The following is a 13,868-nucleotide window of genomic DNA, read 5'->3' as shown; positions in this document are numbered from 1 at the left end:
GCCGGCGTCGGTGCCTGCGAGTCACTTCTTAGCGCTCCACTTCCCTCAAACCCCACCTCCGTATGCAGATGAGGTCTACCTGGTGTTGGGTTTGCGCCTGCTCCTTAACGCTTGGAGCCGCCGTCCGGCTCCAAGTTCTGCTCTGATTGGCTGGGAGCCCTTCCCTGCCAGACCGCAGCCGCGCTCTCTTCCCTCCACCGGGGCGGAGTTAGTATGAGCCCACCCAGTACAAGGTGATGATTGGCGGAGTTCTGACTGGCGCCGCCGGTTGATTGGTCGAGCTTAGAGTCACTCTGGGGAAGGTTGGGGGAAGGGCCCCAGGCTGGCTGAAGCGCCCAGAGGCGGGGTGGGCAGGAGGACCCGCCAACCCGGGGGTGTGGGACGGAGAGTGCGTGCGTGTGTGTCTATAAGAGAAGGAAAGTGGCGAAGGGGGGAGAGTCCGAGTGGGTGGAGGGTGGGGAAGGGCGGGAGAAGAAAAAGGTGGGGAGAGAGCCAGGTGGGAGGGTGGCGACTCACTCAGGACCCAGCGGGGTCAGCGCGATGAGGCGGGTGACCCTGTTCCTTAACGGCAGCCCCAGGAATGGAAAGGTAAGGGAGTCGGAGGCGGCGAGGCGCGCCGGGCTGCGGGGGGCCAGGGCGGCAGAGCGCGGCGCGGGCTCGCGGGGCAGAGGGCTGAAGTTGGGGAGAGAGGCTGGGAGGTGGGCGTGAGCGGGGCGGCGGGTGTCTGGGCGGTGAAGATCGGGTCCCCGCAGCCTCCTCCCAGCCCCCAGATTCCTACCTCGAGCCTGCCCTTCGGCTCCCCTGCCGCCCTAGGGACCCGCGCAGGTCAGCCGGTGCCTAATCGTTCCCACGTCCCGGTGTGCGGCGGGGAGGGCCGAGGGCGCGGAGGCTGCTGTCACCCAGGCGCTGGGCGCCGATGCTCCCCTTCCCACCTCCTCCCGGAAGACCCCGCTGCCCGCACCCGGCCCGCGGGCGCTCGTTTCCACCTTGGTGCTGACTAATGGTCCGCCCCGGTGGTGGCATGCGGGCTTGATCGGGTAAAAAAATAAAGCTCCATCAGTGAATGCATGAGATGCTCTCGCATTCTAGGTCTAATAAAGGCTCGAAAAGGAGGGACATTTTCCTGACGGTTCCTTCACTCTCAGGGGCCCCAAGCCCCGCCGCCGCCAAACTTGTGTGCTCTGATCCCACCGTGTTTGGGTTGGGGGCTGTGCCAGGCCCCAGGGACTGACTTTAGCCACTCCTTTCTGGGTTAGGCCTCTGTGGAGGGTGTGGTGCTAAATATTTTCCAGCGCCAGAGCAATCCAAAATGAAGCCTTTTCCTTCTCAGCTCTTGCCCCACCCAGGAAAGTTGTCCGGCTGCTTTGGAAAATGTGACTGTTCAAGTCAGACATTATGGTGCGGCTAAATGACATTTAGAACTAACTAAGCCTGAGAGTCGAAGGTAAACGTAAATTGGCCTCACTGTATTCCTGGCCAGAACACTTTGTCTCCTGCATCATTTGGAGACATTGTAAATTTCTAATTAGTGTAATTGTGCCACGGTGTCAAAAAAAAAAATGATTTTCCAACTTATTCTGCAGTTTCAAACATGCTCTAAAAATGTGAACCACATTGTAGTTTGTTGACTGTGATTTTGTGTTCTGGTCTTAGAGATTTAATACCCATATACAGCAGAACTGGCATAAATTCAAGTTTCTGAATTTTCATAAATGCTGCCTTAAAAGATGCTTCCCAAGATTTACATTATTACTGACCATTATTAACTTTTTTCTCAACCTGTTTTGTCTGTTGTTAACTACATTCACAATCTAAAACTTATATTACTAGAAGGAGGCTTTAGTATTTCCAAAGTTACAATCGTAATATGTCCTCAAAACGGCCTCTGATGCACCTTTTCATCCAGTCTCTCTGCTGTGTTAGTCTGTGAAAGACAAGATGTTTAGACCAAGCACAAGTATTTACGCTGTAAATTTCTTGTGTTAGTCTTGCCATATTACCTTTAATACATTTTTTAAGCTGTCCAGATTTGACTCTGTTAGATTTTTGGATTTAAATTTTATTTGCTTTAAAAATATTTTGCTAGAGAATCTCAGAAGATTGGAAAAACACATCTCAAATAACTAAAGATCAATGTTTATGTTTAAAAAGATCATAAAAAAACAAATTGAAAAATACTAGTATGAGTCAATATTTAAAATGTCATGCCATAATCCTTACTACTCAACTGGGAAACATTCTATGCCAAAGTTGTCAGTGTTTCCTCTCGTCTCCCTTCAGCTGATTAAAAATAAATGTATTAGAATTCTTTTATTTGACAAAAGAGCAGAATAATACATAACAGCCTGCATTTTTGCATATATAAAGTGACTGTATTTAGCCAGGATGGTATAATAATGACATGATGTTCATAAAGAACATGCTGGGGGAAAAAACATTACTACAAAATAGAGTTTGATTTTCCCATCCACCAGTTGGAACATCTGTGTCACTTCCATTATCTTTTTATTTGTAGCTTGTATTTTTGTTTCCTGCTCATCAGAATGTCAGTGTTGCTGTTTTTTCAAATAAATTAATATCCTATGAAGCTTATTCAGCATTTGCCAGACAGGGCTATGAAGCCTGGGGTTGGAAGGTATAGAGTCACTGCAGGGGACAAAATATGGTCATCATGACTTTTCTGTGTAATCTATAATAATAAAAGCATAATATGCTAATTAGACCAGACAGTTCCCAACATCCTTCCGGATGACCTTCCGGAGGAAGCCACGGCTGCGAGGGCCGAGTCCCTTGCACGAATTTCGTGCATCGGGCCTCTAGTTAGTGAATAAACAATAAAGTGTAACTAGTGAACATTTTGATGTGGAAGGGTGGACTGTGTATTCTCTAAAACAGTGCTTTCCGCAGTGAGATGCCGCACCACAGGCTGCACAAGAGGATCCAGTAGAGTTTAAGATTTATGGTTTTTACTTAAAAACATAAAATAATGTTACAACTTTTTTTTTCCCATTCTGGAAAGACACAGATGCTTTCCACCACCCAATGTATCTGTTGATCCCAAGTCTTCTGAGAGAAGGGAGTATGTCCAGGTGGGCAGCTTCTTCACTGGGTTGGTTCTCTTTGGCATGTTGTGATGTATGGAAGCTACCAAGTACCAGGTTAAGATTCATGTTATCCATTTTTGTCTCTAAATTAACCCTCACCACAATGCCAAGTGGCTTTAAAAGATTTCTTCAAAGAATCGGCGGGTTGAAGACAGTATAATCCTGCAAGAACAAATAATGAGAAAATGGTAGTGCTGCCCCTTCTCCTAATATAAATTATGAGATTTTTTTAATGGTGGATCTCTTTGGATCTGAGAAGTCAAAAAGTGCCAAATTTTAAAGAAGTCTGTTTGAAATTTTATTTAATAACTGCTATTAACAATAAGTGCTTCCTTAATTTGTACGATTTTTCTTTGAAATGTTAGCCAATGATAGGATGAGATCATCCCAATTAGCAAGACATTTAAAAATATTTGCCAGGACATGAAAATAAACCATTTCAGAATTTTTTTCTTTAACTTCTTTTTTTCATGTTTAAAGTCAATTTGGTATTTGGCAATATTTCACTAAATTTATTGATAAATATTTAGGAGATATTTACTGCAGTCAATAAAAGTCCTCATGTTGTTTAGAAAATCATATTCTTTGAATTTGAATTTTTTAAATTTGCCTTTCATCTTTTCTCCATATGCTCAGAATTCCCATTGTTCTCTTTTTATTATTCCATCTAACAGCTGTCGTTAAGAAAATTGAAATGAGGACTCAGATACCTGAGCATAGCAAGTGCCTTCTGAGCAACCTGGTGTCAATTCAGTTTCTGTATCTCTTGAACATAAGTTCAGAATATTCAGTCATGAGCTGTGCAAAGCATAGGCCTTTTGGATACCTTATTCATTCAGCCGACACTAAAGAGTGCCGTCTTTGTATTGAGGCACCTTGCCAGGCTGCAGACTTAGTGGGATATGAAATAAAACTTAATTCTCTATTGATGTTTATAGTCTTGGTCCAGGAAGTAACTGTTTTCTTCTGGCTTTGCTATTAGTCAGAAATATGTTGTTGATATTATATATCCAGATTTGAACCCATTATATTGTTAGAGTTGAAGGCAGGTGAAAATCTACGTGAACTTTTGCTTATTGAAATCTGAATATCTAATAAGAACCTTGTGAGGGCTTGCTCTTCAAGTTAAACAGTTTTAAAATATACTTGGTACATACAAAAGAATATAATAATATTAATATGCATAAAATTAAAAAGCCATTAGTATAAGAAATTTCAGTAAGCTTGCCACACAACCAAGAAATAGCTTATTACCAATAACTTAATGTGTTCATCCACTTTCCTTTCCCCCTGCCTATCCCATTTTCATGAATTTTGTATTTCTCTTTTCCATGCTTTTTTAATAGTAGTTTTGTCACTTATGTATATATAACTAAACTATATATTCTTTGTCATTTTTGTGAAATATATCCGAATTTGGTATCTCATTGCATGTAGTCTTTTTGGACTTGGCTATTAATATAATATTTCTAAGATTCCATCAATAGTGTCCCACATAGTGGTAGTTTATTCATTCTTACTTCTTTGTATAAATATAAATATTTAAATATACTACCACAGTTTATCCATTATCCTATCAATGGACATTTGAATTGTTTATTTTCTTTATAGTTTGTTATTAAATTAACAGTGCTCCATGAATATGCATATATATATATATTTATATATATATATATATATATATATATATATATGCACACATATGTATGTATCTTGATACACATGCAAGCATTTTTCTAGGGCCATGGTTCACAGACTTTATAGCATGCATTGGAATTACCTGGAGCAATTGAGAAAACACATTGCTGGATCCCACCCCCAAAGTTTCAGTGTTAGTAGGTCTGGGGTGGGACTAGGATTTGAGTTGTTAACATATTCCCTTAGTTCCAGCTGCCTGTCTATACATTTGAGAACCATGGCTTCTATATATTTAAGTTGTAATTATTGGGTGTTAGGGTGTGTGAATGTTTTAATTTTACAAAATAGTGCCAAATTATTTTTCAATGTCATTGCATTAATTTATGTCCCACCAGCATTGAATAAACCTTCCCATTGATCCACATCCTCTCAACACTTGGTGTTTTCAGACTTTTTAATTTTTAATATTTTAGTATTTGCCTTTTTGGTCTAGAATTAATGTCATCTTTTTTAGGAATAAATTCATTTTAATTTTTTAAATGTATTCAACTAAAAGTGTAAGTAGAGTAAGTTGAGTTCTACATTAAGTTAGTCTTTGTAATTGATTATTTGCAGTAATTTAAATTGGCCTGCATAAATTAAACAAGTATTTATCGATTGTGTATTATGTAATAGATATTGTGGGGGATATAAAAAATGTTTTAAATACATGTGCAGGTTTTAATTTTTGAATTTTACTAATATAGGTTACAATTTGAAAATGGTATTTAAAGGCAAATTTAAAACTTACATTAAACTGAAAAGTCCTGCTGTACATAATACACCATTTATTTTCTCAATTGATAGATTGCTTTCACTTATCATAGGACCTGAAATTTAGAAGCGATTAAGTTAAATAGCAGTATATTATAGTGGTCATAAACTTTAACAGATGTGTTTCTCAATTTACTCCATAGAGTGCTTTCATTCTAGGTATAGTATAGTGCCTAAGTTAGTAAAGTGACGTGGAAATTTCAGGTCCACACTGGGGAGTATAATGCACATGAAGCAAATAACCATTATGATCATGACCATTTTACAAATGCTCAGCCGCTGTATGAGGACCAAAGTAAACTTAGTATATAACAATTAGAACACATATCCATGATATATACAAGATTTCCATTGCTGCTTTTTTCTAACACAGTTGTTATATAAAGAAAGATGTACTAGTCTGTTTGAGTCTTTTTTAAACAGACTATTTTTAAATCTGATATTCTGATTCGTTTATATAAAAGAGCTTTAGAATATTAGTTTTATAAAATTCAATATAATTTGTTAGTGTTAGTATGCTCAAGAGTCACACTAGCCCAGCCAGCATGGCTCAGTGGTTTGAGCACCGACCTATAAAACAGGAGGTCACAGTTTGATTCCTGGTCAAGGCACATGCCAGGTTGCAGGCTCAATCCCCAATGGGGGCGTGCAGGAGGCAGCCAATCAATGATTCTCATCATTGAAGTTTTTATCTTTCTATTCCGCTCCCTTCCTCTCTGAAATCAATAAAAGTATTAGAAAAAAAAAAGTCAAACTAAAGTGAACTAGTTAAAAAAAAAAAAAAAAGCCCAAAATCCCCTCCAAGTGAAAAACAGGTATATTAGTCCAATTTAAGGGGCATTTTCAAATTTACAGAATTATTATTTGCATTATATAAAAGAATATAATAAAGAATATTAATATGCATAAAATTAAATTTTATTTAAAGGAAATTGTCAATTGCTAGATTGTCAACTGCAAAAAATAATTTTTATTTCTAAAGCAAGTGCAAGGTAGGGAACGTCTGGCCCTCAGGTCCCTCGAAATCATTTGATCTGATCCAGCCAAGGCATTAGGGGTGAGTTAATTAAATGTTTGACCAAATATAGCAGGCTAATATTTAAGTTAATAATTTTGTATGGCCCAAGAATGATGTTATAAATATCCACATAGCCCTTGGCAGAAAAAAGGTCCCCCACCCCTGATCTAGAGCAATGGCAACCTCAAATAAATTATAACTTTTGCCCTTTATTAAATCAGTAACACAAGTTCATTGTAACAAATCTAGAAAACAAAGCAAAAGTTCATAAGAAAATAAGTCTACCATAATTCCATTATCCAAAGACAGCCACTTTCAGTAATTTTATGAATATCACTTTAAAATTGCATTTATACTATATACTTTGTGTTTCAATTTAATGTCAGTGGAAAAGACAAATGGATATAACTGACACAAAACAGGCATGTCCCAGTTCAACACTCTGAAAGCAATGAAAACTTCATCCACCATTTAAGTATATGTCAAAGGCTTACTATAGGCCTGGTAGTGTAACATTTAATCTAGTGGATCCTTCTTTTTAAACTGGCTGTGGTTATTTTTCTGGCTTCAAAGAGGAGGGTAGCACTTTGGCTAAACTTGAGTGCTGCTCATCAGCAGGGGATAGTTGGTTACCTGTATTCAAAGAATGCATAAAAACTTTTTAGTCAAACCTTGACAGTCTAGAAAGTCAGATCAGAAAATATGTTAGTCAAATGATAAATTGTGTTTAAAGTATCTGAGGGTTGATTTAAGTGATAATGAAGTAAAAGTTAAACTGGATTGAAATCATACAATGTTTGTCCTTTTATTGTCTGGTTTATTTCACTTAGCATAATGTTTTCCAGATTCACCCATGTTGTAGTATATTATTTTTGCAACCTACAAGGAAACTCCTATTGTGCTTTGATTGCCCCGAGAATTGCATAACTCTATACATGGTTTTTTCCTGTCTTATAATCAAATTTGACTTCAATGGGGAAGAAAGGAAAGAAGGCAGCTCCTCAGCCCTCCAATATAAACAGGTTCTATCACTTTGTTGCTATGCATTGCTATGGCATGGTCAAGCCTAACAGAATTAAAATAGATATTTCTTTGTTCTTAATTTTCCTCTGCTCTTTGGAACAGCACTATCCAACTGTGATGGTGGAAATATTCCATACCCATGCTATTCAACATGGTAACCACTAGCTAATGTGGCTTTTGATCACAGAAATACAGAAATGAATGAAAACATTTAAATATTAAAAACCAAAAGGAATCGGGTGAGGAGAGGCGAGAGAGGGAAAGGAATTGGAGTTTCTTGGGAAGGAAGGGCTAGTGTGACAGATGAACTGACTTTTAACTTTTAATTAATTTTAATAGGTTGAAATTTAAATAGCTTCTTGTAACTAGTGGCTTCTAAATTTTTAGAGCAGGTGGGTGGCCTTTATTTTCATTAGGAGACAACTGACCCACAGGAAAAAAATAAATAAATCATATGGAAGTAGAAAACAATTTAATTTTGTATTTTTTAAAAAGTCATATAAAATGTAGGTTCTATTTAAATTAAATACAGTGCTTTATATACACAGATGCATGAAATTTGCATCCACTTTATGATATGACCAATTGAGAGAGAAGGGAAAAGAAATGCTTGAAGAGAAAGTTGATGTTAGGGTTAGGAGGGGATAGTGTCAGGCTAAATAAAGCCATGTAGAGATGTACAAGAAGCAGTGGTAAAAAGTGGAAAAGGAGAAAGACCTATCTAGAAAATTCTTAGTATAGCAGCGAGACAAGGATGTTAATGTTGAAAAGGAGGGTTTTCTTACTTGCCACCCATAGCACTTTCCATACTGTAAAAGTTGGTTTGCATTTCCTTTGGTCAATCTCTTGCTCCTTTGCATTTTTAAATTCTTTTTTCTGTTTTCTCTCTTCACACCCTGTACACATGCCTTATGCAGTTTATTTCTCTTCCTTTTCTCCCAGGAACATGTATCTGCCATAAAGGTGAGATTTCTAGGCTCTGTTACAGATGTGAAAAATTATAGGAAATGTGAGGGACACATTTTATTCAAGCTTTCATTTATGGTGTGTCTGCTCTGTGCAAGTGTTTTGGATTATTATTTTTTATTGTGGAAAAAGTAGAATACTAAAGTTAACATTTTGGCCATTTTTAAGTGTACAATTCATTAGTATTATGTACATTCACAATGTATGTAACCTCGCCACTCTATATTTCCAAATCTTTTTCATCATCCCAAACAGAAACTCTGTATTGATTAAGCAGTGACTCTCCATTTCCCACTCTGCCCTGGTAACCTTTATTCTACTTTGTCTCTATGAATTTGCCTGTTCTAATTACCTCATATAAGTGGAATCACACAATGTTTGTCCTTTTATTGTCTGGTTTATTTCACTTAGCATAATGTTTGCAGATTCACCCATGTTGTAGTATTATTTGTATGGCTGAATAATACTCCACTGTATGTATATACCACATGCTATTTATCCATTCACCTGTTTATGGACACTTGGGTTGTGCATTATTTTAATAATTCACTTAGTCCCCTTTAAATTGTGCTTGCCTACAACCCTTCCCCCAAATACTTGGAACAATTATCTGGTTTTTTATCCTTATGATACAAGAGGAAACAGTTGGAATCTGAGTACTCTGCTATTGAAAGATTGCATGCTGCTAGATTAGCAAACAACTCCCTCCATACCCAGCTATTAACTTCACTTATTTAACTAAAAATTCGGTGTCTACTATACTCCAGTCACTGGCGAGCAAAGGCCCAGCCCAGTTCTCATTTCATATGGCATGTTTAGCCAACATCCTGTGGGAAGTCAATTGGCTATAAATGCTTCATGTTCAGCTCCTTGCCTACTTTTTATTCATACCATTCAGAAATCCTAACTGATAAGGGTACAACTGTACAACTCAGCTGTTGGGAATCCATAGTTACAATTAGGACTGGAGCAAGAAATTCACTTCATGTAGAGATTTTCAACCCCCTACCTAAGCAATTGCATATACCTCACACATACATCAGACTGCCTGATTGAACACAGGACAGATCAGTTCAGCTGGATAGATCAAACCCAGCTGCTTGCTGTATTTAGAATGTTCGCTAAAGTCTGGCTTTTATAAAATAAGTAGTTATTGAGGAATTAAATGAGGTGGGAAGTTGTTACCTTTCATATGGTAATTGATGTAATAAATGTTATAATAAACAGCAATAAATCATTCCTATCTATAATAATAAAAGGGTAATATGCTAATTAGACCAGATGGCTGAACAACATTCTGGATGACATTCCTGACAATCTTCTGGACAAAGCCAGGGCTGCGAGGGCTCTGGGGCGAGGCGGCAGCCGCCTGGGCCCTCAGAGCCCCTTGCACAAATTTCGTGCATTGGGCCTCTAGTTTTTTAAATAAACCATTCCTATAGCAAAAGAATAATGTAAAAACACTATAAAGATTTAATAGGTCTAAGCACTTTTCTGAGCTCTTAACTGTGCATTAGCTCATTTCAACCTTCTGATGTAGGTGCGACAATTTTCTTTTCTAGGTAAAGCAACAGAAGCATAAAGAGGTTAAATAATTTGTCTCAAGTCGACAAGCAGCATAACTGGAGCACTATTTAATGTACCTTAAGATTGTAGTTTGCTTTTAGTCAGACAGTTTCTGATTCTCTAGTTTTAGATTTCAGCCATATTAGGCACTCAGTAAATATTTGTCATAGAAGAAAAAGGAACACTCAAGAACCTTTCAAAATCTTCTTTTACATGATAATCTCATTTTAGTCCAGTTTATGGTGTGATAATTTATGATTTATGAGTGATGAAATTCATTATGCAAATTGTTCAAATTAATCTGGTGTGTTTTACAGGTGGTTGCTGTATATGGAACTTTATCTGATTTACTCTCTGTGGCCAGCAGTAAACTTGGCATAAAAGCCACTAGTGTGTATAATGGGAAAGGTGGACTGATTGATGATATTGCTTTGATCAGGTAAATTTCACTTTTCATAAACTTTCCACTCTGAGCTCTTCGCTTCTTGGTGCTATGCTAGTTCCCTGACACAATGGTTTAATCACTGTTAAAGAGTATGATTTTGGCAAGTGATTGCCTACTATTTGCTCTTTGGAATTTAAATCATTTGAACTTAAGGTGTATTGATCAGATAGAAAATCCTCAGTACATTCCAATATATTAATAGTCTCTCTGCATAGTTCATATATGGTTATGAGGAATTTCTTTATTTCTAGAAATGACTCAATAAGACATGTATTTTTTAATGTTAGAAATCTGCCCTAGCTGGTTTGGCTTAGTGGATAGAGTATCAGCCTGCGGTCTGAAGGGTCCAGGGTTCGATTCCAGTCATGGTCACATGCCTGGATTGCAGGCTCCATCCCCAGTAGGAGGCATGCAGGTGGCAGCCAATCAATGATTCTCATCATTGATGTTTTTATCCCACTCTCTTCCTCTTTATAATCAATAAAAAAACATATTAAAGTAAAAAAGAAATCTAATTGATCTCTTTAATTTTATGTGCCTCTGCTTATTGTTCAATTGATTTCCTAAGAATGCTTTGAATTTCATAAATATTACAAATATTTATAAACTAGAAGCCTGGTGTATGAATTCGTGCACCAGTGGGGTTCCTTGGCCTGGCCTGTGGGATTGGGCCAAAACTGGCTCTCCGACATCCCCTGAGGGGTCCAGGATTGCAGGCCAAGGGACCCCACTGGTGCATGATCAGGGCCAGAGAGGGATCGAGGAAGGGCTCCAGGGTGTGTCCAGCCCATCTTGCTCAGTCCCGATTGGCCGGACCCCAGAAGCAAGCTAACCTACTGGTCAGAGTGTCTGCCCCCTGGTGGTCAGTGCACATCATAGCGACTGGTCGACCGGTTGACTGTCTGCCCCCTGATGGTCAGTGCACATCATAGTGAGCATTTAACCGACCTTAGCATATCATTAGCATATCATTAGCATATTACGCTTTGATTGGTTGAATGGATGACCAGACAACCAGACACTTAGCATATTAGGCTTTTATTATATAGGATTATAAATACTCACTACTTTGGTGGAAACTTGCTAAGCAGAGTTAACTCATCAATGATCTGTCACAATAGTGGTTTGTTTTGGGGTTCAGGTTTTTTTTCTTTTTATTAAATATATTTTTATTGATTTCAGAGAGGAAGGGAGAAAGGCTGGGGGAGAGAAACATCAATGATGAGAGAGAATCATTGATCGGCTGCCTTCTGCACACCCCACACTGGGGATCGAGTCTGCAACCCAGGCATGTGCCCTTGACAGAATCAAACCTGGGACCCTTCAGTCCACAGACCGATGCTCTATCCACTGAGCCAAACCAGCTAGGGCTTGGTTCAGTTTTTTAAATATCCCAGGCAGAATTATCTCTTTAAAACAAGTATCTAGTTTACCTCATCCATCCTCATAGGATCATAGAATTTTGAGGCTTAACAAATACGGAAAGGGAACACAGATTACTGACAATGTGCCGTTTATGTTGTATTTGCTTTGCCCACTTTATCTCATTTCACTGGCAAAGCATGGGGTTTTTTAAAAAAATTGATGGAGTGAGCCCCGGCCAGTGTGGAGCATTGTCCCAGACACTAAAAGGTTGCGGGTTCAATTCCTGGTCTGGGCACATACCTAGGTTTTGGGTTTAATCCCCAGCCAGGGCACATATGGAAGGCACCCAATTGATGTTCTCTGTCACATTGATGTCTCTCTCTCTCTCTCTCTCTCTCTCTTCCCGTTTCTCTAAAGTCAGTAAGCATATCCTCATATCCGTGGGTGAAGATTCAAAGAAAATTGATGGAGTTAAAAGAATATGCTCTACATTATAATAGTATACAAGGCTTAATTTTCATTTAAATTTAGGTCATAATGACTTTTCAATATAATATACTGCCTTTGAAGTTCATAACTTCTAGTCCCTTCATTTTATAAATTAAAAAACTAAACATCTGAGAAAATAACTATCCAGGCCATGCAGTTGATAGCTGATTTTTGTTAAGAGAAGAAAACAAATTTTCATACTAGTCTTAAAAAGTTAACTGGCCTTGTGACAAGTAGAAATAATTATAAATTTAAAAGATATGTATTTAAAATCCAAATAAAATAGGAGAATTTTTTAGTTTTTCAATATCTATCTTCCATATTCTTTCCGTTTTTATGCATAAATGAGTCAAACTGTTGAATGATTTCTTAAAAAGACTTCATTTATAAGAAAAATTCAGTGTGTTCCTGTGATGTTTTATAGAAAATAAAAATTTCTGCAACATAGAGGGTCATAAGCCTTCCGAACTTTAAAAGATATACCTGTTTAATAATTTGTGGGTCACAGAACAATCTGGTAACTTACTTATTATAGTAATGGTGGGATGGGTTGGGGCAGGAGAGGAGGATATCACTGATAATCCAGGACTTCAGATTATGTGCAGTCATTTACATTTGGGGGTGTGGTGGGTGTATAGTAGGTGAGTGTTTACAGCAGTTACTTTCATATATTCTTCCTAAATTTAATACAAAAATTTATTTTCCTTTCCAAAGCACAAAGCAGCTGATGATATGGGTGAAAACCCCAGTAATTTATTTAGTATTACAGAATTAAAGTAAAAAAAGAAGAATTGGCAAGGGCTTTAATCATATCCTTTGAACATAACAGTACATTCTTCAATTGATAAGAAAACTTAATTTTAATAATCTATGTAGTGAGTTTTGTTTTGTTAACTTGTTTTCCATTTCAAAAGTACTTTCATGTGCTGGATCTTACTTGAGTTTAAATCCAAGAATAGTTAAGTGTGTGTGTAGAGGGTGTTTAACAAAGAAAGCACTGAAAATTTACATAGTCCAATTTGCAAACCTGTCTTCTACATAATTCTAAGGAACAGTTCCTGTATTAAACAGGTAATTCATGTGATTTCTGGATTTTGATGGTACCTTTTCAAATTTTTATTTCCCTTAGGGATGATGATGTTTTGTTTGTGTGTGAAGGAGAGCCATTCATTGGTAAGTGACTTCCTTAAAAGCCAATTTTGTCTGTCAAAATAAAAAAGATGAAATTACATGTTTAACATGGCTTAACATTAAAAAATATTTTGTGGTAGGATTCAAATCTTCATACCTGTTTTGATTCTGCATTGGGTATGTGTGTTAAGTAAATGTTTAATTTGAATTGTATGATCATATTTAGTATAGGTACCTTATCTTTTACGTGCCTTTAAAATGCTCTGGATGTGTACACATTCATTAAATATGACATTATAGGGTACTTTTG

General features: G+C 37.7%; 1 protein-coding gene across 1 annotated transcript in view; it reads left to right on the top strand.

The window, feature by feature from the left end:
- Positions 1-459: 459 nt before the first annotated feature.
- The window catches only part of KCTD9 (potassium channel tetramerization domain containing 9), a 43,582-nt gene continuing 30,173 nt past the window's right edge, over positions 460-13,868 (top strand). The window contains exons 1-3 of the mRNA XM_070416614.1: positions 460-588; positions 10,446-10,567; positions 13,557-13,600. Of these exons, the coding sequence (XP_070272715.1) occupies positions 541-588; positions 10,446-10,567; positions 13,557-13,600 (214 nt within the window). The 5' untranslated portion in view covers positions 460-540. The remainder of the gene's footprint in view (positions 589-10,445; positions 10,568-13,556; positions 13,601-13,868) is intronic.

This window comes from Myotis yumanensis, unplaced genomic scaffold (genome assembly GCF_028538775.1).
Source record: "Myotis yumanensis isolate MYYU_CA2020_CCGP unplaced genomic scaffold, mMyoYum1.0.hap1 SCAF_5, whole genome shotgun sequence".
Taxonomy (NCBI): Eukaryota; Metazoa; Chordata; class Mammalia; order Chiroptera; family Vespertilionidae; genus Myotis; species Myotis yumanensis.
Note: the sequence above shows the minus strand (reverse complement) of the source record. Positions and strands in the feature narration are given on the sequence as shown.